Source organism: Xyrauchen texanus, chromosome 25 (genome assembly GCF_025860055.1).
Source record: "Xyrauchen texanus isolate HMW12.3.18 chromosome 25, RBS_HiC_50CHRs, whole genome shotgun sequence".
Classification (NCBI taxonomy): Eukaryota; Metazoa; Chordata; class Actinopteri; order Cypriniformes; family Catostomidae; genus Xyrauchen; species Xyrauchen texanus.
In genome coordinates this window covers 19,758,665-19,783,371 of record NC_068300.1, presented here as the reverse complement: position 1 = coordinate 19,783,371, position 24,707 = coordinate 19,758,665, and the positions used below count along the sequence as shown (strand labels likewise).

Here is a 24,707-nt window from a genome sequence, read left to right as displayed (position 1 = left end):
AAATAAATATACAGTGTATTAGACATACAGTACAGACATCACCATATCAAACATGAGTTGAGTTCAGGGCTCTATCTCAATGCATTTTCTCTCTGTGAGTCAGCTTTCTTCAGCTTAACTGAAATTCCTAAAAAAAAAAAAAAAACATTTCCGAACACATCCAATAAGGTGATTTTGTTGCTGTCAAAATAATTCAGTCAAGTAAATAAAAAGCCACTGGTTACATTGCAATAAATTAATTAATTAATTAATAATAATAACAATAATAAATCCTGCAGAAGTTTAGGCATTCATGGGTTAATTTTTGTGGTCTTTCGTGCCCCCCAAAACCGTGGCGAGAGTTCGCGAAATGTCCAGTAGACTGTGTGTGTACACGTGAAAAGAGCTAGCCTTGAACTTGAGAAACCAACAAATACATGCGTTTGGTTGAAGGTCTTGTTTTTGTGTGTTTATTCTAACCAAGTTATTTCTTAAGTCTAAATGAGCATCTATCTCTCTTATGGCGTTATATTGGCTTCAGTATCATTTTAAGCATCTCATTGAAAGGGAGGGGGGAATGTTACCCCTTTTATAAACAACTTTGCGCAGTAAAATGTGAAGTCCGTGGAAGAATTTACGCACTTGCCTTTGGAGCAAATCAGTAGATTTCGCTTTCTAAGTCTCTAACTAAATGTGATGTTCTGTGGCAGCAGCCGTAAAATGGATTTTAGTGTTAATGCAGTTATTTTTATTCTTATTATTGCCCTTTTTGGATGTGCTCAGCTTGACGCGGAAAGAGTCCTTCTCCGGGTAAGTTTTCTAGGCAATTATGAATATTCTTGCACTGTAACAGTGGAGTCGTTGGTGTTATTTTTATTTTTGTTCGGTGACATTTCCACACTCAAAAAAAAAAATAAAGAGAGAACATTTTACAGAAACATAACAGAAACACTGTGCGCCTTATCATGTATTTGCGCACGATGCGAGAGTTGTGTAATATATCTTGCCTTTCTTATATTATATTGAAATGATGTCAGCCTTGCAGGTTCAATGCAAGTTAAGTTCAATCGACAGCATTTGTGGCATGATGTTTATTACCACAAGCATTTATTACGACTCGTCCTTCCGTTTCTTAAAAAAAAAAAAAAAAAAGCAGAAATCTGGGTTGAAGTGAATGTTGGCCAATCCGTAAACATAAAAAAAGCTACAAGACGTAAACATTGTGACTGTTATCATGATTGTAGTGTGCTAAAATCAATTACTAACCTTTTCCGTGTAAAGTTAAATCCAGTTGTACAACTTTGTTGTGATGATGACGTAACGCCTTAAACCCTGTAACTATTTAAACAACTTTGCAGCTCAAAGTTGTAATAGAAGAATTAATGTAAGTGATTTTATAAAACAATAAGCTTCACATTTTTCGCTTTAACCTCTGTAAAATACCCCATTCACTTCCATTGTAAGTGCCTCACTGTAACCTAAATTCTTTGTATTTTATTTTATTAAATTGTTATTTTTTAAGGAAAGCAGGGACAGGGTCCTGGGGTTATTCAGCGAGTAAAGACCCTGATTATCACACCTGGAGTCACGAGTTCGAATCCATGGTGTGCTGAGTGACTCCAGCCAGGTCTCATAAGCAACCAAATTGGCCCAGGTGCTAGGGAGGTTAGAGTCACATGGGGTGACCTCCTGGTGGTTGCTATAATGTATGGTTCTTGCTCTCGGTGGGGCACGTGGTGAGTTGTGTGAGGATGCTGCGGAGATTAGCATGAAGCCTCCTCATGCCTTATATCTCCACGGTAATGCGCTCAAGCCATGTGATAAGACGTGTGGATTGATGGTCTCAGATGCTGAGGCAACTGAGATTCATCCTCCGACACCCGGATTGAGGCGAGTCACTACACCACCACCAGGACACCAACAGAGCACACTGGGAATTGGGCATTCCAAATTGGGGAGAAAAGGGGAGAAAAAAGGAAGGAGGGAAGAGTCTAAATAAATTTTTGTTGTAATCAGCATTATTTCACATATGTTTAACTTATATTGCACCTGGAATATTCCTTTAAACGAATGTTCCCTCTAGAATCCCACAAAATTGGTTCCAAATTATGATAGGAATTCCAGCAGGGATCCTGTGGAAATGTTCAAATTGAATTCTTTTGTATTTTTTTAAAATTGGTTAAAATGATGACACATAGAAAGAAAAGAAATATCATGAAGGGGTTACCTTTGAGAGAAGTTTGATAACATCTTGAGCATCTGTTCAAATTTAACAACACTTTATCTGTCATGTTGATGTATCAACTGTTGATTTATCTATCTCACAAAATGTGGCGAATAAGGCTAGGCAACAGTTAAAGAGTATAGGAAGTTATGGAAGATGTGCACAGTTTCTTTCCCACATATAGCTTTCTGTTTATGTTTACAGAAATCTCCAGGAGATGTGGTAATGTATTGACACAGCAATGAATTGTGTGTTATATATACATCTGAAACCCTCCAGTGGCCCTCTGTGTACAGTACTGACATTTAGTTCCATTTCCCTTTCGTGAATGACTTTGATTCAGTCTATTTCAATATGACATCAAGACCAAACCACTGGCATCTGGTTACAAACACTGATATCTTAGCAGGAACTGAGAATTTTTTTACATTATTTCTACACTTACCTCTTGGTCCTCAAAGGCAATTTTGTGGTTGGAATTGCAATCAAGTTTACTAAGTTTATATGAATACTCATGGGTGAATGGCACAAATGAATAAGCACATAGACTTTATAAGTCTTTATAATGTAGCACATAGTCTTTATAATGTAGCATACAAATTTGTGGAGCCTCCTACAATCTGTTCAAGAGATTTCAAGAAAACAGCTGTACTAACAGCCTCACTAGATGTTATTTTGTATTTTTCAGAGATTAAGACGTCAGACCACAGCAGCAAAACCAGCAGTAAGTATGACAAATTTAAACAATGTGATAAATGCCACCACTGCAGCTTTCTTGTTTTATTCTATTTTATGTTGAAATTCCATAAAGAAAAACATAGTCTTCTAGCCATTGAAAATCCATTGTCCTTTATCCTTTTATCTATATATTCAGTGTTTAATACAATCAGAGATGTAAAGCCCCAGCTCAAAGTTTTTGATGCCTTATGAATGTTTATTTGAGAGTGTTTGAATAAGTTAGCAGTAATACAACCAGAACAATAAAATCCAAAGAATGCCAATAAAATTTTCACTTCTATGAAATTGTGAGTGTAAGTTATCCCTGTGATATTCTGGGTGCAAACACTAACAAATCAGAGGCATTACATTAATATCTAATGAACAATTTGTTAACATTTTGGGAGCATTAGTTTTCATTGTCCAGATATGTATTGATGATCTCAACTTAAATACTCAGATGAGCCAAAAAAAAATGTACCACTCACAGGTGAAGCGAATAACATTGATCATCTCCTAACCAAGCCAAATGTCAAGGTTTGGGTAGATTAGATGGTAAGCGAACAATCAGTTCTCATAGTCATCATGTTGAATGCAGGAGAAATGGGCAGGATTAAAGAGCTACTTTGACAAGTGCTAAATTGTTATGGTCAGATGACTGGGTCTGAGCATGTCTGTAACGGCAAGGCTTGTGGGGTGCTCCTGGTCAGCAATGGTGAGTACCTACCAACAGTGGTCCGAGGAGGGACAAACCACATTCCGGCGACAGGGTTTTGGGCACCCAAGGCTCATCAATGTGTGAGGTTAATGAAGGCTATCCTGTCTGGTCCGAACCGACAGAAGGTCTGCTGTTGCTCAAGTCACAGGAAATTGTATTAATAGTTACGGTAGGAATGTGTCACAACGCACAGTGCATCGCACCCTGCTGCATATGGGGCTACATAGCCACAGACCGGTCACAGTGCCCATGATGACATGTCCACCGTTTATAGCGCCTACAATGGGCACGTGAGCATCGGAACTGGACCTTAGAGCAGTGGAAGATAGTCGCCTGGTCCGATGAGTCCCTTTTTCTTTTACATCACGTGGCTGGCTGTATTTTACTGGGGAAGTGATGGCACCAGGATGCACTGTGGGAAGATGACAAGATGGTGGAGGGAGTGTGATGCTCTGGGCAATGTTCTGCTGGACAACCCTTGTGTGAAATGTGACAAATTGACACGTTCTACCTTCCTAAACATTGTTGCAGACCAGGTACACCCCTTTGTGGCAATAATGGCAATGGCTTCTTTCAGCAAGAAAATGCGCTCTGCCACACTGCACACATTGTTCGGGAATGGTTTGAGGAACATTATGAAGTGTTCAGGGTGTTGCCCTGGCCTTCAAATTCCCCAGATCTCAATCCAATTGAGCATCTGTGGGATGTACTGGACCAACAAGTCCGATCCATGGCGGCTCCACCTCGCAACTTACAGGACTTGAAGGATCTGTTGCTAATGTCTTGGTGACAGATACCACAGGACACCTTCAGGGTTCTTTTAGAATCCATGCCTCAGCGGGTTGGTGCAGTTTTGGCAACACACGGAGGACCAACAGCATATTAGGCAGGTGTTTATAATGTTATGGCTCATCAGTCTATCTTGTACTCTGCGTATGTCACTTAATTTTAAACACATTATTACAGTAAGAAAATAGCTTCATTAATCTCTAAGCTGTTGAAGGCCATGAGAATGTTCAATCTCTTGAATTAAACTAGCTTTTCTATTGCCAGACCAATGTGGTCTGAACTGAGCTGTCAAATCAACAGTAGAGTGCTAATCAAACAGGTGGTTTCATATGATCATATAAAGTTTTGAATCCACATGTTTCAGACGTTTGAGTAGATATTACCTTTATATAACTATCAAAGCATGTTGTTGTTTTAGTCACTTGGTGCTGTACTATTGATGGTTGTCACTCTTTAATGTACTTTTGGTGTTTTTATGCCCCTTAGCTGAAGGTGACAGATTACCATGTGCGCTGTGCAGTAGTGTCTCACTATGCTTTAACCACAGTGCAGAGCACAGTGTGGAACCAACTCAACATTAATAAGGAGGCTGCATTTGAGGTGGATTTGTCCCCTGCTGCATTTATCTCAAACTTTACCATGTGAGTTTGAAGTTACACCACATTTTCTTTTGTTTTGTCAGTGATGAACATTTTACAAAATCTGAGTTTTATGGTTTGGCATAGGCATGTAGTTTCCCCTGAATAGACACAGTAGGGTTGTAATTGTAGTAATGATTAATTCACGTGGAAATACATTTTTTGTGATCAAAAGGGCAAAACATTTTTGATGCTGAAATCTGATTTCCAGAACTAATTAACTAAAATAACTCTCACTCTGAGCTATCATATCCTTTTATTGCAAAATTTTAAGACAGGTAAATTGTATTTTTAATAAGTAGTGGCAAGTATTAGAACAAACTGACAGAAAAATACTTCAGTAATAAAACCTCTGTGAGACTCTATTGAAGAAATTAGACATGTTCATAAAAGTAAGAGTTCTGAAAGGCTCTTTTACAAAAATGAAAGCTAAATATAAATAAATTCCCACAAATAAGGCTCCATAGTAGCTTGATAAAGCACACAGGGGCTGGATTTGGAAGCGGACATAGGTCAAAAGTAAAGACCTTTCAGGGCAGATGAATAGCAGGCTTTGTCAAGAAAAGTCAGAGAGCTAATAGAGAAAATGACGGGAACTGGCTCTGTTCACCCTCCCTTTTACCCAGCAGAGTTTACCGAGGCACATGTCCAAGGTATACACACTCACACATTCACATGCATGTAGAATGCACACATGTATCCATCGACAAAGCAAGGCTTCATTTTCAATGTAAAGTTGATGTGCAACAGCCCCAAACGTATTCAGACACTTTTGAACAATTAAATCACTCTTTATAATATATTCAATTTCAGATATGGGGGGTGTCAGTTTTTTTTTCTTTTTTTTTCAGAACCAACATAACTTTTCCAATCTGTTTTTGCAGTGACTTTTAACCCTTTAAGCTCTGAAGGTGGCATACCTATATTAAAGGCTTATAACTTGACAAAACAAACAAGGAGGGTCAAATGTTTGGTATCATAGTAAAGAAAATGTTTATTATTATTATGTAATGATATACTGTAGATTATGATAAATTCTATAAATAAATAAACTGTAAAAAAAAAAACATTGAGCCAAAATTTAGTTTTTCTGATTTGACATTAAATATTTCTGTGTACAAAAACATCTCCTAATGTCCAAAAGCCTCTCCAAACAAATAAAACATAATAATTGTTCATAAGAATGAATTACACATGCAAACACCACAATGACTTAAGGTATGCATAGAATGCAGAAATTATTTTAGTGATGAGATTTCACAGAATGAATGCCATTTGTCTCAATCAGTCTGCATCATTGAGTCTGTCTCATGTACTTAAAACCATCTTCTATTGGCCATATACTGTATAACAGTCATCAATCACATGCCTTTCTACCCAAATATGGATGATTTTTGCACCAATCTGAAACCAATCCGATGACGCTACATCATTTCCGATGACATCATCTAATCCAGGAAAGCTAACGTGTTTTCAGCCAGATTGCAAGATGCCTCATTGTTCACATTGTGCTTCGTGTGGATTATCTAATGATCTATGCATCCAATCAGTCCCGCTGCTCCCAAAACGGATATTACGCAGTCTGTGTAGAGCACCAACTCTCCAGAGGGCACCATCTTACTCTAGGGGGGCACCAGAAACTCCACCAGCTTCTCTTATTCGCACGTTATACATTATTCAAAGACCCGAAAGCAGTTGCAGAACTCGCATTCGCACCACACATTGCCGAATCTTGCTGGCCCACGAGAAAAATGATTTATTATCAAAATATTAATAACTACAATCTTGACCAACATAAAATAGGTATAGTACAATCCGAGTTTAAAGGGTTAAAGGAATAGCTCACCCAAAAATGAAAATTTGCTGATAATTTACTCAGATACATCTTTGAGGCCATCAAAGATGTATCTGAGTTTCTTTCTTCATCAAAACAGAATTTAAGATTTTTAGGATTTCATTTTAGGCCTCCTCCTTTAAACAATACAAGTGAATGTACACATATTTAGGGTGCATCAAAATAATCGTCCTTCTCCACACGTGACCTTACCAACGAGCTTACGTCATCCCTCTCATGAGCACGCTTCACAGAGATGTACGGAAGCGAACATTTGTATTTAAAAAGTATAGAAGTATTGTTTTGTTTCTAAAAATAATCAATCGTTTGGGTTCAGAAGAACTTTATTTGTTGACTGGAGTCGTGTGGATTATTTTGATGCACCCTAAATATGCATTTTAGACCATCAAAAAATTGAGTACATTCACTTGTATTGTTTAAAGGAGGAGGCTTGAAATGAAATCCTAAAAATCTTAAATTCTGTTTTAATGAAGAAAGAAACTTGGATACATCTTGGATGACCAGAGGGCAAATGTTCATTTTTGGGTGAACTATTCCTTTAAGCTACTGGTGTCAAAGTGATATTTATTGGATGTATGAAATCTCTTCTCCTCAAGTTCACACAGATGTCTTAGCAGAGTAACCAAAAGTTCATCACAAAATACATTTGTCTAAATTTTGAAAAAATATATGTATTGTTTTATCATTTGATAGTTAACAAACTTTTCTACTTTTCTAAATGTAATGTAAGTGTCCAAAAACACTTTTGCGTACACACATACACTGTCAAACACAGGGTATGCCAGTCTCTTTCCTTTTTAATGGCTGTGGCAACAATGTTTTATTTTATTTATTTATGTAGTGCAGTAGCATTTGTTAGAATGTGACTGAGAGCTCTGTGTTCTCAGTGTCACATGCACAGCAAATCCAGACCTCTTATTGCCACACTTACATACAGGCGCCTGATTTTCCACTGTGCTTTAAACTGTCCATTCACCCTACTCCTTTTCAAACAAGCTCTTTTTCAAGGCTGCGGGTTTATTTTGGTTGGTTCTTGTTGATTTTTATTTAAATATATTTGCTTAAAGGAGCTAACCTTATTTTAGCATTTTCTCTGCATGCCTCTCATATAGAGACACAAAGAAAGTATGGATAGCTTCAAGTGGGTGAACTTTTAAGTGTTTATGCAGGAAATGCTCTTGTACTAAGAAGTGAGGGAATATGGTGTGATTGCATGAGTTTCTGAGGGAATTACCTTTTTCTCACCTTTTTCATTGTCTTTACCTGTATGATGTGTAAACCAGTGAGAAAGACATATTTACCCAAATATGGAGTGTTTTTGCCATCAACCATCACCATACCACAAATGTGTGAACTAGACCAGTGATTCTCAACTGGTGGGTCATGACCAAAAAGTGGGTCATAGGTCTGTTATGATCGTGCAGCAGGTGGAAAAAATGCTAAATGCATATAATAAAAATCAAATAACAATATAGCCATGCATAATCGTGATAGTATCAGCTTTTTAAAGGAGTGAGAAAACACTTTATACATATTTTCTTGTTGATGTAAAAATCTATCTGTCCAATCCTACTAATCCTATGTTTTTTTTACACAAATTCACTTAATAATATGGCTCATATGGGGGCCTGGGTAGCGCAGCGAGTATTGATGCTGTCTACCACCCCTGGGTAGGGTTGCGCAAGCTGTCCGTAAGGTCTTATGTAAGTTGGGACGTAAAGTTCACACTAAGGGCTTAGTAACTACTAGTTCGTTTTTATCTAAGTCAGTGCTTAATTTGGTTGCACCACCTGTTCTTAAAGCAAGACTTAACTAGTAGGTCATAAGCTCTCCATAAAGTAATGCATTGTCGCACAATATGACGTTTACCTGTATTGATCCAATAAGCAGCCTTCAAATTTATACACAGAATTGTTAAAAATCAAAATGTCTGTTTGATCTTGTTACGGTTGATGTTCAAACCTTGTCTGCTTGTGTAACTGTCAGCTGTAATAAATAATATCCCCATTAAAATACGATCCATTATAAAAGTACATTTGATAAATAGTATATATTCCCTATGTAAATAAAAATATATAGGAACTGTATCTAAAATAATAAGGGGTGATAAATAAATATTAATTCAACAAGCTGGAAAAATAGACATTTGTTCATTTTAATATCCTATATAAATTTTGAATGTGTTGAACCGTGACACTGGGTGACGCACCCTGAAAACTGCACCGTCAGATTGGTTTCATGCTTAAAAGCCACTTAAAAGTACGTTTTTCTCTCTCTCTCAGAAATGTAAATGAGTGTAAATGTCAACATCATATTGTATGTCGAAAGGTTTGATGTCTGTCACGTAAAACTTGAGCTCATTGATGTCATAAATTCTCCTGGTCGGAGGCTTCCGTAAATATTTTGTATATATGTAAGGTTATGTCCTAAGTTTAATTGTGCAATGCTCAAATATTTAGTAGTGTGTAAATTGTGACTTAGTGCCCATTTATGCCACAACTAGGCCAAGTTGTAACTTCCGTTTAGCTAATGCACATCCGGCCCCTGTAGTTACGAGTTTGAATCCAGGGCGTGCTGAGTAACTCCAGCCAGGTCTCCTAAGCAACCATATTGGTCCGGTTGCTAGGGAGGATAGAGTCACATGGGGTAACCTCCTTGTAGTCGCTATAATGTGTGGTTCTCGCTCTCGGTGGGGCGCGTGGTGAGTTGTGCATGGAAGCTGCGGAGAATAGCGTAAGCCTCCACACGTGCTACATCTCCGCAGCAAACGCACTCAACAAGCCATTTGATAAGATGTGCAGATTGACGGTCTCAGACGCAGAGGTAACTGAGAAAAGGGGAGAAAATAATACAAAAAATTATAATATTGCTATTGTTGGACCAATATGCTTCAAATCACCCTTACTGGCTCTACTCTATGGTCATGTTTATATATGGGGTCTGGGCATTAAATTACAAAAATACAATGTTGGGTCACCACATCTTCACAGTCTTATGTGAAATCCAAGTCCTAGCAAAACCAGTTGAAAATAACTTAATAAGATTATCCTAAACTTCCCTTACTGCTCTGATTTTTTTATTTTTCCCAATGTCTCCTTAGTACTTCCAATGGTAAGGTGTATGTGGCAGAGGTGAAGAGGAGAACTGCTGCAAGGAAGATCTATGACAATGCTAAGAAGCAGGGGAAAACAGCAGGACTTGTTGCCACAAAGTCAGTCCAAAAAATATTTAATACTTTCTCTACTGAAACTTTGTCTTTTGCCAGTATTACAGTGAACATTCATCTGTTTCAGAGTTTCTGCTCAGAAATTTTAGTGCCATCCAACATCTCCAGGAATTCTAAAGTTTACCAGAGAAATTGGAAAAAATCTGTTCATTTAATTTCTATGTTTATTTTGTTTTGCTGCCAACAGAAAGTCAAATGTGTGCTGCATTTCCAACACACTCTCACGGATAAATCGAAACGATTCATAAGAGTTGGGTAAATCATATGAAATCTTACAAGTTGGGTTGTATGAATTCGACCGACTTTTGCAACAGCCGATCGTGGTGAATCTCCCTCATCTCTTTCTAAAACTCTTACAGGCTCTACTCTATGTTAAGGTTTATATATGGTGTTTGGGCATAAAATTCACTTAAGCATATACACAACATCTGACATGTAAACTTTTGCTTACTTCCACGTATTTGCTAAAATTTGAACGAATTTATATGAACGAATATGTACGATTACATACGATTTAGCCACCTCATACGAATTTGTACGACTTCTCATGAGATAATGTTGCCATTTCTCTACAGCTTGAGATGCAAATTAGCCTGCTGTACTCCGCCAGATGATGGCAATGCAAGGCTGTTGTAATGTGATTCTGAAAATAAGAAGCTTCTCACTGCGTGCACGCAAGATGGGAATAATGCAGGCTGTTTTTGGCAGCATACGGGATAAAAGACATTTTGTTGGGGCCTTTTGACGAATAACAGTTTTAACTGGAATAGACCACATTTTTAGGTTTGGGCCAACAACCAACAAAGATTTGCTGAAATATACAATGTAAAAATAAATAGATAAAATCAATGCAATTTAAAATGTAAGTTTAATTGCTGACAAAAATCTTGAAGTTAAATCCAAGTGATCAATTTATTAATTAAAATAACTCTTTTCAACCACTTTAAAATGTACCGATAATTGCTGATGTTGAAAATCATGTTCACTGAATCACATTTTTCATAACATAATGATGAACCCCATTTTTACGGTGTATACAATCCCTAAAGTTTTATCATACAGATCAGCTATGCAGTTGAAGATGGGTTGAACTATAGATCTTACTATAAAAAAAGTATCACTAAAACCATGACACATGGACAAATACCTATTTATTTTCAATTAACAACTTAAGCCTAAACCGTTTCTGTTGTATTTTGAAGGGAACGGGAGATCGAGAAGTTCCGTGTAGCAGTCAATGTACCTTCTGGGGCTCGTGTGTCCTTCTCCCTGTCTTATGAGGAGCTGTTGTCACGCCGACTTGGTCACTATGAACTCACTCTGGGTCTACGCCCTGGTCAGCCAGTGCAGAACCTCTCTCTGGATGTCAGTATATCAGAGAGGACAGGCATCAGCTTCATCAGAGCTCTGCCACTGCGCACCAGCCGACTGCTCACCAACAATGTCCACGGTACCTCAGACTTGAGAGTCAGTGCTTTGATGTAAAAGTTTGTAGATTTTAAAGAAAAATTACAAGTCTTTTATTGTGTTAAGCTAAGGTACTATGTTAGACAGAAAATGGCATTTAAAAGTAAATGGTTAATTTAGGTATTCGTCAGATATTCGCTTCCTGTCTAAGGATGCTTGAGACTATGTTAACATTGACTTGTGATGAAAGTCTTCCTCGTGAAAGAAAAGAACACATTTTGATAGTTTAGATGTCCTAGAGTACCCAATATCCCAAATTACCTCAATTCACCTTATATTTTTACCCTTATGAACTTTTGGAGTCTCCAACTTCCAAGCTTTAATATCTGTGTTCATGACAGTTGTTTTTCACTTATCTTTTAGCAGAGGCAGAACCTCCCCCTTCAACTCAGATCAAGCAGAATCCTCACTGTGTGCATGTGCGCTACACTCCCACCATGCAGCAGCAGAGGAACATATCTCCCAGAGGTGTCATTGCAGACTTCATCATTCAGTATGACGTGGACCTCAAAGACCCCATGGGGGACATCCAGGTCTTCACACTAATCTTCTTATTTGTGGTTCATGAATAGGTGACACAAGCCATATAGCATTGTAATGTTGTTACTTTTTTCCTTAGGTGGATGATGGCTACTTTGTACATTACTTTGCTCCTAGAGGTCTCCCTGTAGTTCCTAAAGATGTCATCTTTGTCATTGACATCAGTGGCTCTATGATCGGCACGAAAATCAAGCAGGTATCATTTCAAAACCATTTTCACCTCAATGGTATTGAGAATGAGTTAAAGGGATAGTTCACCAAAAAAAAAAGGAAAATGATTTGTTCTCATTAATTGTTCCAAACACATTTCACTTTCTATCTTCCGTGGAATACCAATGGAGAAGTTTTAGCTGACTGTCCAAGGTGCTGTCTTCTTGGGGACCAGGGTCTGTCAATCTCCAAAAAGGACAAATAAGAACATAAAAGCATCAAAGTTAGAACTATTTTGTTCTTTGAATCCACATGATAGCTTTGTGTGTGGAACAGACCATTTGTTTTTAAAATCTAGCCTTGACAATCTTACTTTCACTGTATAGAAAAGAGCAGCTTGGAAGTTTGGTGTTCCATGGAAGAAAGAAAGTGAAACAAGTTTCATGTATTTCTATGTAAATAAATGACACATTTTTCATTTTTGGATTAACTATTGCTCAACCCTTTAAGCTTGTATTGGGCCCGTCAAGAAAAAAAGTATTATCAAAATAATAAATAACTAGTGTTGACCAACACAAACAGGTTGCTTTTTAAAGCTTAGGAGCTGTACTTTACAATGCATGTAGGCATTATGACCAAAACTGAACAAGTGCTTTGAAATTTGCAGACAAATCAGAAGTTTTCTGTTTTGATAACTTATTAAAAGTTTTGCAGTGTTCATGCAGTATTATTGTAATTGGTAAAAATATCAAACTGATCAAATAGCCATATGTCATATTCCATTGGAAAGTTCTCAAAGAGTGGAATACAACAAGCCTCACAGATAAAAAATATTGTGAGTAATAGTTAAGTACATGTCTTTGACATTCATGTTACATGTAAATCGGTGTTGCTTATAAGCTGTGTTTTCGCTTATAAATTCATGAAAAATAACAGTACATAAAATATCACATAACATTACTTATAAATGGGAATTCCCCTTAAAACAAGCCCACACACAATATAAACAGATGAGTAGATCATTAGATAATTTGCACGAAGCACAAATTTGCATACAGTTCATAATGTGCAATCTGGAATTCCTATATAAAGTGAGTTAATCATAAATGATGTAGTACATTGTCTAGCATCATGGAATGCCAATACCAATTGTAGTAGAATTCAGATTGCTGCAACCAGAGGTGGAAGTCATCCAAATATGGGCAGAGAGGATCATTGACTCTAATTATACAGTATGTGACCACCAAAAGATGGCACCAAGTACATGACACAGACTTAATGATGGATCAAATGACACAGAATTGATCTGAACGGAATCTCATTACTTATGCCTGTATGCTTCAGAGAGAGAGCATATCCTTAGTCGTTGATGTTTTTCCATGTGTAATTAGTTCTTTTATACAATTATTGTTTGTTTGGAAAGGCTTTTGGACATTAGGATCAATTATTTTTGTAATGCTATAACTTTTGATTGCTTTGTCGTATCAACACAAATTTTACTCAATTATGGCTGACATGATTGGGAACAAAACAAAAGCAGTTTTTCAGAGCTACCTTATTTAGACCCTGAAATATATAATGTCAAAACAGAAAAATAAGAACAAGTTAATTTTTTTTGTGATTTTTCAGCAGTTTCTTTGGATGAGAGTCTAATAGTTTATCATAATCTATATAAAAAATGAGAAAAGTTTTCTTAAAAATTATGCCAAACAATTTACCCTCTTTTTCAAAAAGCCTTTAATTTTGGGCATGTCAATTAAACACCAAAAAGGCTCCAGCACATGATAATGCATCTCTCCATTGTGTTTGACTTTAGACTAAGGCAGCCATGACCACCATACTGAGTGACCTACGTGAGGGGGATTACTTCAATCTCATTACTTTCTCAGATAAAGTCCACACCTGGAAGAAAGGCCGCACTGTGCGGGCCACACGGCAGAATGTGCGGGATGCCAAGGATTTTGTCAGGAAGATAATGGCAGAGGGCTGTAAGTGTTTCCTCTGTATCTGAAATAAATGGACTGAAAATGACACTGAACAACTCCTTATTCTTCTCATTACACCAGGGACCAACATCAATGCAGCTCTGCTATCTGCTGCCCAGCTATTAAATCCTTCCTCACATTTGTCTTCACTTACTGGTCATGCGCCCACATCTAATCGGGTTCCCATGATCATCTTCCTGACTGATGGAGAAGCCACTATTGGGGTGACTGAACCAGATGTGATTTTGAGTAATGCACAGAAAGCTTTGGGTTTGGCTTCGCTGTTTGGCCTGGCCTTTGGAGATGATGCTGATTTCCCCCTGTTGAGAAGGCTGGCTCTGGAGAATCGTGGTGTATCTCGGATGGTAAGTCGCCTTTATAAGTGACTTAAAAGTACATAAAAAAAACTTGACACTTCAGGGGAGACCAGGGCTAGTTATCGCATTTATTGGTCCAGTAAATACTTCTCAGAGTAGGTTTATTTTTGATAGCCAGTTTCTGCATAGACACACAACTTAAAGGGATAGTTCAGACAAAAATCTCTCTGATGTCATTCAAAACCTGTATTGGTTTTATTGCTTCCACATTTCCCCACTATTCCATTTTTAAACAAATAAAATGGATAAACAGTTGCTACATATGAAATATATTTTTATTTATTTAATGTCTCTCAGGTATATGAGGATGATGATGCAGCTGTCCAGTTGAAAGGCTTCTATGATGAAGTTGCCAGTCCTTTGCTCTCAGACATCCAGCTGTCCTATTTAGAAGACCAGGCCTACGATATCACTCGCTCTCTCTTCCCCAACTACTTCCAGGGCTCTGAATTGGTAGTCACAGGACGACTAAAGCCAGGTGTACAGGATCTGAAGGTCACACTTACAGCAAATGATTCAAAGCAGAAGGTAAAAGTGGAGCATGAGCTTGCATTGGCCAAAGCAGTGGTCAATGGAACAGCACCATCTCCAGGATGTGCACATGCAATGGATGGTATTCCTAGCTTTGTGAATCGTCTATGGGCATATTTCACCATCAAAGAGTTGCTACTGGCTAAAATGAACACCACTGATATAGACACACAGCGTCTTCTTGTGGATAAAGCCACCAACCTGTCCCTGAAGTACAATTTTGTAACACCTGTTACTTCTTTGGTTGTGATAAAACCAGATATTGATGAACCAGAACCAACTATTAGCTCTTCTGTGATGGCTACAACTACATCTTGCAAGACTGCAACTACTACCATAGCATCTTCGACAAACACAACAAATCAAACATCTCACGCTGCCCTTAAAATCTCTTCCACATCTGCAATGGGCACTAAAAAATTTAACTCTACCACAGCTCTAAAAACAAGCAAACCATTGGTCACCAAATCTGTACGGCCACATCCACCACCCTCAGGGCTGCAAACCACTGGTAGACCACCGAACACCTCTCTCTCCCTCGTCAAAACAGCCTCACAATCACCCAAGAAGACCACTACAGTACCACCTAAGACCATCTCCACCTCACTTTCCAGCAAGCCAACCTCCTCTCCTCCAAGCACCATCAAAACCACATCATCCTCAGGTTTAGTTAGAAACACTCTCCTTCCTCCCCTGAAGAGTTCCACGACAGCAACAAGTACAGTGAAAACCACTTCTTCTTCCCAGCCAGCCAAAACAACAACACTAGCCACCTTAGTGAAAACTATACCATCTGTGGTAAAGGACTCATCCTTAACTGTCATTGAGAACTCTACTACATCAGAGCTTACATCTCTTCATCAGGGCTTGCAGACATTATCCTCCACAACTGCATTAACTACAGACACAAACTTAGATTTTGACACGGAAGTGGCCATGCTGCTGGCTCCAACTTTTATGCCTATGCCAGGAATGACAGATGCCCCTAAGTTGTGGGAAGCCTCTCGTATTTTGGGTGAGTTCATTTTGTGAAAGAGAAGCTGGGCTTGCTTTGAGAATTCTCTTTTTTTTCAGATTCAGCTTATAACACCTCTTGCATACTATTGTCATTATTAAAAGATATGGGTCACCCAAAACCAGCCTGATCTCATGAAATTTACGTGACTGTGGCAACATTTTTGCTTTTATAACTTTATAAACTATAATGACTGGCTTCAGGTAACGGCCGCCCGTGCATTCACGAGAGAGTCGAGTTCCGGCATATGACGTAAGTTCTGGTGAGAAGTGACAGACGCGGAAGTGCAGAGGATAGAGGAAGCCAGTGATTATAGTTTATAAAGTTATAAATATGGATATTTTTCTTATAAAAATGCATCGCTTCACATCAGAAGGCCTTTATTAACCCCCTGGAGCAGTATGGATTACGTTTTTTGATGGATGGATGCACTTTTTTGGGCTTCAAAATCTAAGGTACCATACACTCCCATTAGAAAGCTTTTGTTTGGCTGAAAGAAGAAAGTCATATACACCTAGGATGGCTTGAGGGTGAGTAATGTTTTTGGGTGAACTAACCCTTTAATTACTTTTTTTTGCAGTTTATTATCATTCAGTAACACACTAATATAGTTATTGATGTATGTCCTCATCAAATCAGACAAGCTCTCCTCACAATTCCAACACAAAGAATGAATGGACAAATGCCGCAACAACAGCTGTGTTTACTTGACAACGGAAGTAACACCCACATTTCGTACTAACCATCACAGGATGTAGGAAAAAAGTGGTTAAAGTCACATATTGAAGGGTTTTTTTTCAAATAGCGAAAAGGCTTTAGTTTTTTAGTTTTGACTAAGTGCTTGTTGGTTGGAGGTGGTATCATTGGTGATTGACATTATTGTTCTAGAGAGCATTTGATTGGACAGTAATCTGTGTAGAGCAAGATGAGTCATCAATATATTTGATCCAGTATATTTGGAAAGAGATAAACTGTAATTTTTAAATGTATATATCTGCTAAAAATTTATTTTGTCGACTTTTAGGGGTATGCTAGCATGTAGATGGCTTCAAAGCTAATAGTCATGGACAATGTTTAATTATCAAAATAATAGGTTACACTGTTACCTTAAAAAATGTTGTTGTGATTTTTCAGAATTGTTGTTGTCAAGTTTTACAGGTCAAAATGTGTCCTAAAGTTTGATTTTAGGAGTTGCAAGAATGTGGAAGTTATGTATTCATTGATTATCTTGTTTGACCAGACCACTTGCAGTCTCATGTATCATTACTCATCATTGTCACATACTGCATACTTGAAATGAAAAACTATTAGCACCTACCTTTGTCAATAAATGTAATGTTCTTTTCTGTCCTCCATAATTCATGTCATATAAATAACATCTTCTTTGTCCATCAGATGTCTCATCTACCATTCAGATTCAGAGGAAAGGTAATGCAGTCCATCTCACTCTTTTTCTTGACTGCACTGAACTGAAACTACAATAATGCTGTAGCCTCTGATCATGTATTTAGTCTATTCTCTTCCTGATTTCATACAGATATTGAACTTGTTAAAGGTAAGTAATACTTGTTCATCTACAAAATCGTAAGTTATTTTTGCACTGAAGCCAGAAATAACAGCATAAACATGACAAAACATGTTATTTTGCAGCAGATTATGATGCAGAACATGACCATGACTATGACTACAACATCTATTATGATTCATGTAAGTTGACAAAATAAATAAATAAAATAGAATAATCATATGAAACTTTTAACTTAAATTTTCCTTTCAGATTCAGATGCTGCGGTAGCTGGTAAGCACTTCATTTATCATTTCAAAACCACTATACTGTAATTGTGTAACAATAAACAACCATAAGTGTAATAATTCTAGACATTTCTTAATGTGCGGCAGCACATTAGCAATTTTACCACAGTATGTGTCTTTATCATTTCAGTAGACCCAGATAGTCCGGCAGAGGGTTCAGGTAGAGGGTTCTCCTCCTCAGGTATGACTCCAGTACCGCATGTCCAACACAGTCTTATGTTAAATAGTTATAAGTTGTCCAAGATGGTGAAATCACAAGATATTGTACGAAATGTTTAAAGTTTTATTCCAGACCGACCAATAAACAAACAGAATTTCAAAGGCATTCAGTACAGGCATAAAATTGTAGTAATTCTATTCAACATTTAATTTTAAGACATGAAACGTCAGTTAAAAATTTAGTAACTCATTCCATATTTATTTATGCAATACAAATGACGTGAATGTCAACAACAATTTGCTTCCCAAACCCTTAATTTTTTTCAAAACTTAATTTCCTATTAAAATGGTTGCCTTTAGGGTTTAGATCTAGGGAAGGGTTTTTCAACCACTGGGTTGTGATCCTACCCCTCCCCATCCCTTGCTGGGTCATGGATGACTGCAATCCAAAAAGAGTGGGTTGCAGTCAGCTAAAGGTTGAGAAACCCTTGTCTAGGTTTCGGGTAAGGGGTTACACTTTATGGTTCAGTTTAGGTTTGGGTTTAGAGTTAAACACAGAAAAATTTAAATAACATTGTAAATGTAAAGTATCTCGACAGCACTGGTGCATAAATGGAAAATTACTTTGGAAGTGATAGTCTCATGGTAAATACCCATTAGCATAACTCAATGTTATGTCTCTCTAAAAGTGGATGGAGACCCACATTTTGTTGTTCAGCTCCCAAAGCTACATCAGAACTTGTGTTTCACCATTGATGGCAAGGCTGATGATGTACTACGCCTTCTTGAGGACCCAGAAAAAGGTATTGTTATACAGACTCTATACACTGAAAAATGTTAACCTAAAAATTAGCATTTTAAAGGGGCTAGATCAGGTAGAAATAGCTCCTTAAGGTACAGAAACAATTGCAGGATACTTTTTGCACTGTAGCTTGCCAAGTATGACTGTGTGTTCATGGAAAAACAAAACTAAATAACAGAAATGCTTTTTAGATATGCTACTAACATGGTCACTGTCTCTGATTCTTGCTTCATACTTTTTGATGTCTCAAGGCATAATTGTGGATGGGCATCTGATGCTGGCTCCATCTAAGGAGAGGATGGAGAATCGTATTCGTACTTTCTTTGACAGGATTACCATCACTGCTAACAAAGGCTTCATGATCACACTAACATTGAACTTCATAGTAGTGGAGGTGGAAGGGGAGGGACTAGAGCCGCTACCCACTAATCGGCGAGGATCTGTGGAACGTCCAGGCTTCAGAGTCACAGTTGATGAGCACCATAGCTGTTGGATTGAGCTTGAAATGGGTGTTCAGTTCCTTATTATCTTCCATCAATATAGCCACCCCAAATACTTTCAAGTGAAACACCTGGGCTTCTATATTGTCGATGGCAATGGGCTTTCTCATCTCAGCCAAGGCCTGCTAGGTATGCTGCATTATATTTTCATGGTTTAAGCTGAAGTGTGTCATCTTTCCAATGCTAAAGCACAGCTTCTTTTTAAGCTTTAAATGGATAGTTCACCCAAAAAGGAAAATTCACCCTCATGCCATCCTTGATGTGTTTGACTTTTTTCTTCTGCAGAATACAAACAAAGATTTTTAGAAGAATATCTCAGCTCTGTAGGTCCATATTATGCATGTGAATAGTAACTAGGGATGTGAGGAACATCTAATTTCACTGACGTTTAAACCTAAATTTTGTCACCGTCTCTGACCTGCGGATACGACAATTGCATTTGGCCCTCTTGTGACAATTATGTTTAATTTGCTTGTTATGGATAATATTCATTATGAAGGAGAAGATATATGCAGATCTTGATGTCAGAGCATTCACCTGCCCCGGTGCTCAGTCTGTCAATGCAGTACAACTATCACCAAAGGAAGCGGAAAAACTGTCCACAAGTTGTATTGAAAGTAGGAAAAGCTGTAATATCTGCTTTTTAAGGGTGACAATATGTCCTTACCCCCGAAAGGGACTTTAAAAAAGTCAGACTGCGATTTCTAAATCACCTTAAATGCCCGGGATTTACTTGTATTCATATTGAAGTGCTCTCTGTATAGTCAGTTTAATTAATTGTCCCCCAGTCAAACTGTATCAGTTTAATTTGAACCAGCTTTGCTTTGCTTGTCTCCTTCAATCTCAGCACCCTCTGCGCATGTGATAGAGGGAGTGAGAGCGTGCACTCTTATTCAAGTGACCACGAGAACAAGGCACTTTTATTTTTTTTATCCCCTTTTTCTCCCCAATTTGGAATGCCCAATTCCCACTACTTGGTTGGTCCTTGTGGTGGCGTGGTTACTCACCTCAATCCGGGAGGCGGAGGACAAGTCTCAGTTGCCTCTGTTTCTGAGACAGTCAATCCAAACATCTTATCACAAGGCTCGCTGTGCATGATACCACGGAGACTCACAGCATGTGGAGACTCATGCTACTATCTGCGATCCACGCACAACTTACTACGCGCCCAATTGATAGCGAGAACCACTTATTGCGACTACGAGGAGGTTACCCCATGTGACTCTACCCTCCCTAGCAACCGGGACAATTTGGTTGCTTAGAAGACCTGGCTGGATTCACTCAGCATGCCCTGGATTCAAACTCGTAACTCCAGGGGTGGTAGTCAGTGTCAATACTCTTTGAGCTACCTTGGCCCCTAACAAGGCACTTTTTGATGAAAACATAAAACATGTAACTCAGAACAAACACTTCGATGTTCACAATAAATAAGTCTGAAAATGTCTGTTTGTATCTTACCTCTTAACTTGTTTATATTCAGCTGATCTGTTCACTGATGAGGTTTGTTAGAGGTGGATTCTGTTTGATATAGATACACGTAACTCGCTCGGGCTATCAAGAATCAGGAAATATTCCAGACTTTAAATAAATAAATAATTTCAAGTGTAGGACATCCGAATTGTAGGGATGTACATGCAGATTTCAGAAATAAAACCGGTGATTGAATGACTAATGTTTACTTGCTGAAATTAGATGATTTCCTATTAAGTCAATAGGGACATTGGAATGTTTGGGTATAGCAATATGGTGGCGCAGTGGCTTCACTGATATGACGTCATGAGCATTCCAGTTCTATATTATATATCAGTGTTCATAACACTCATTCGCTTAATCAACATTAGTGAATATTGAACAGGCATATTTATTGAAAACAACTGAATGAATAGTGCAGGACCAATAGAGAAACCTGCTCTAAACAGAATTCACCAAATTAAAGTTACTTAACATATTAAAACAGTCAGTACATTGTTGAAAATAATTAATAGGTAGGCTAAGCCAAATCTACAATAGAGAAAAAAAGATGTGCTGAAAAGTTGCGCATAGAGAGAAAAACATTGAACGTTGAAACGTTGCGCATATTTAACGACGTGAACATTAATATGACAGTAATTTAAGCGCAGCCTCTGTAAAAATAAAAAAGACAATCGTAACTGTAAAAATGTTGATCAGTTTAATGGGGGAAAATATTAACTGACTAGTAAGTCCAGTGTCGACTAGCAGCATCAGAACATTTAGTCGACTAGTCTTCCCTAATAGTGACCATACCTTTCAAGCTCCAAAAAGCACATAAAGGCAGCATACCTGTAAAAGACTCCTGTGGTTAAATCTATATCTTTAGAAGCAATACAATAGTTGTGGATGAGAAACAGATCTGCATTTAAGGCCTTTTTGTTTCACATTCTGAAAGTTAAAGGGGAGATTTATAGTAAAAAAGGATTGAAATATTGATCTGTTTCTCGCCCATAGTGATTGCATCATTTCAGATACATATATTAAATCATTAGTTATATTGATTACATTTATAATGCCTTTATGTGAACTTTGTAGCTTGGAAGATCTGGTCACCATTCACTTGCATTGTATGGACCTACAGAGATGAGATATTCTTCTAAAAATCTTAGTCATAAGTCATAAACATCTGGGATAGCATGAGGGTGAGTAAATGATGAGAGAATTAGGGGTATGAACCCCTAATTTGGGTGAACTATCCCTTTAAGCTTTATATGTACAGGTGAAACACGAAAAATTCGAATATCGTGCAAAAGTTCATTCATTTCAGTAATTCAACTTAAAAGGTGAAACTAATATATTATATAGACTCATTACAAGCAAAGTAAGATATTTCAAGCCTTTATTTGATATAATTTTGATGATTATGGCTTACAGCTTATGAAAACCCCAAATTCAGAATCTCAGAAAATTAGAATATTACATGAAATCAATAAAAAAAATGATTTTAAATACAGAAATGTCGGCCCTCTGAAAAGTATAATCATGCATATGTACTCAGTACTTGGTTTGGGCCCCTTTTGCATTAATTACTGCCTCAATGCGGCGTGGCATGGATGCTATCAGCCTGTGGCACTGCTGAGGTGTTATGGAAGACCAAGATGCTTCAATAGCGGCCTTCAGCTCTTCTGCATTGTTTGGTCTCATGTCTCTCATCTTTCTCTTGGCAATGCCCCATAGATTCTCTATGGGGTTCAGGTCAGGCGAGTTTGCTGGCCAATCAAGCACAGTAATACCATGGTCATTGAACCAGGTTTTGGTACTTTTGGCAGTGTGGGCAGGTGCCAAGTCCTGCTGGAAAATGAAGTCAGCATCTCCATAAAGCTTGTCTGCTGAAGGAAGCATGAAGTGCTCTAAAATGTCCCGGTAGACGGCTGCCTTGACTCTGGACTTAATAAAGCACAGTGGACCAACACCAGCCGATGACATGGCTCCCCAAACCAACACAGACTGTGGAAACTTCACACTGGACTTCAAGCATCTTGGATTGTGTGCCTCTCCATTCTTTCTCCAGACTCTGGGACCTTGGTTTCCAAATGAGATGCAAAATTTGCTCTCATCAGAAAAGAGGACTTTGGACCACTGAGCAACAGACCAGTTCTTTTTTTCTTTAGCCCAGGTAAGACGTTTGACATTTGAAGCCCATGTCCAGGACCCGTCTGTGTGTGGTGGCTCTTGATGCAGTAACTCCAGCCTCAGTCCACTCCTTGTGAAGCTCCCCACACATTTGAATGGCCTTTTCCTGACAATCCTCTCCAGGCTACGGTCATCCCTGCTGCTTGTGCACCTTTTTCTTCCACACTTTTCCCTTCCACTTAACTTTCTATTAATGTGCTTTGATACAGCACTTTGAGAACATCCAACTTCTTTTGCAATTACCTTTTGAGGCTTTCCCTCCTTGTGGAGGGTGTCAATGATGGTTTTCTGCACAACTGTCAGGTCAGCAGTCTTCCCCATGATTGTGAATTCAACTGAACCAGACTGAGAGACCATTTAAAGGCTCAGGAACCCTTTGCAGGTGTTTAGCTGATTAGAGTGTGACACTTTGAGCCTACAATACTGAACCTTTTCACAATATTCTAATTTTCTGAGATTCTGAATTTGGGGTTTTCATAAGCTGTAAGCCATAATCATCAAAAGTATATCAAATAAAAGCTTGAAATATCTTACTTTGCTTGTAATGAATCTATATAATATATTAGTTTCACCTTTTAAGTTGAATTACTGAAATTAATGAACTTTTGCACGATATTCTAATTTTTCGAGTTTCACCTGTATGTAGTCGATTCCCCTGAAATATCCAAACATTGCATGGTTTGTTTGAGCACCGTTGCCTCAAACAATGGCATACGTTTAGGGTGTGACTAGTGTTTGCTTACCAATGACAGAGTAAAGGAGTGTTCAGGGAAACTGATTTGAAAACAAAAAAATTTGTAATTCTGTTTGGTGACGCTAGTGTGCAAATATTAACCACTTCAGTTTTAAATCCTATTCACTAAGATATCAAATATTGTTTTAAGCACTCTTTCCATATTTCTGAGGATCTCAGTTTGGTATATCTTTCCAATCCTAGGCCAGTTTCAACATACCCATTTAGAGGTGATTAGTGTAACGGACCAGGCTGGTTTCCATCACGCACAAACAAACAAGAACAGTTTGTTGGTCAAGGGCCTGCTCAAGAAAGGAGATGAACATTTTCCCGTCACCCTACAGGACAAGATTCTGAAGGACTCATCCAGAAAGAGACACTCAGACCAATGTTGGGTTGTGCCAAAAGTGGATGTAGAAAGACTTTTGGGCCACTCCTATCAAAGTTATGTTGTGGATCACCAATAGATAAAACCCCAATTGTATCTCACGTCTCACAATCTGCAGAAATTCCGTAGGCACAAAAAAGGACACTGGAAATCTCTTGTACTAATTGACAGTAAACAAACAATAGAGTATAACCGAACAAGTGAGAAACTACAGATAGTTTAGTATATACATAAACAGCGGAGGATTGAAGGATGGTGCTGTGCTGCTTGCAAAATCAATAATGGTCAGAATAGTGCCTTTTGAACAGAATGGACTTTACCTAGGTCACATTTAATATTCTCACTGTGATATGACTTTAAAGACAGGGAATCAAAAACATTTCTGAAGACTTTCCAAAGGTTTTTTTCTAAGCTTCCATTTAGTTTGAATAAAAATGTATGTGTATATATGCGTTCA

General features: G+C 38.0%; 1 protein-coding gene across 2 annotated transcripts; it reads left to right on the top strand.

Annotated features, from left to right (window-relative positions):
• Window positions 1-307: 307 nt before the first annotated feature.
• Window positions 308-24,687, top strand: itih6 (inter-alpha-trypsin inhibitor heavy chain family member 6). Of its 2 annotated transcripts, XM_052091861.1 has the most exons (18): window positions 308-789; window positions 2,892-2,927; window positions 4,914-5,068; window positions 10,021-10,131; window positions 11,349-11,596; window positions 11,977-12,146; window positions 12,233-12,349; window positions 14,120-14,291; window positions 14,370-14,653; window positions 14,963-16,211; window positions 17,607-17,639; window positions 17,749-17,766; window positions 17,862-17,918; window positions 17,989-18,009; window positions 18,154-18,204; window positions 18,872-18,985; window positions 19,236-19,613; window positions 24,067-24,687. In XM_052091861.1, exons 1-18 carry the CDS (start codon window positions 676-678, stop codon window positions 24,327-24,329), a joined length of 3,591 nt encoding a protein of 1,196 aa, XP_051947821.1. In that variant the 5' UTR covers window positions 308-675; the 3' UTR covers window positions 24,330-24,687. The 2 variants fall into 2 exon arrangements, with proteins under 2 accessions (XP_051947821.1, XP_051947822.1); XM_052091862.1 differs by lacking the exons at window positions 17,749-17,766; window positions 17,862-17,918 and having other exon boundaries at window positions 17,995-18,009.
• The last annotated feature ends 20 nt before the right edge of the window (window positions 24,688-24,707 follow it).

Coding starts and splice junctions, on each gene's coding strand:
- itih6 (XM_052091861.1), top strand. CDS start 676: ATGTTCTGTGGCAGCAGCCGTAAAATGGATTTTAGTGTTAATGCAGTT. Junction 18,205..18,871: donor TAGAGGGTTCTCCTCCTCAG/GTATGACTCCAG, acceptor TCTCTCTAAAAG/TGGATGGAGACCCACATTTT. Junction 19,614..24,066: donor TCTCAGCCAAGGCCTGCTAG/GTATGCTGCATT, acceptor TTCCAATCCTAG/GCCAGTTTCAACATACCCAT.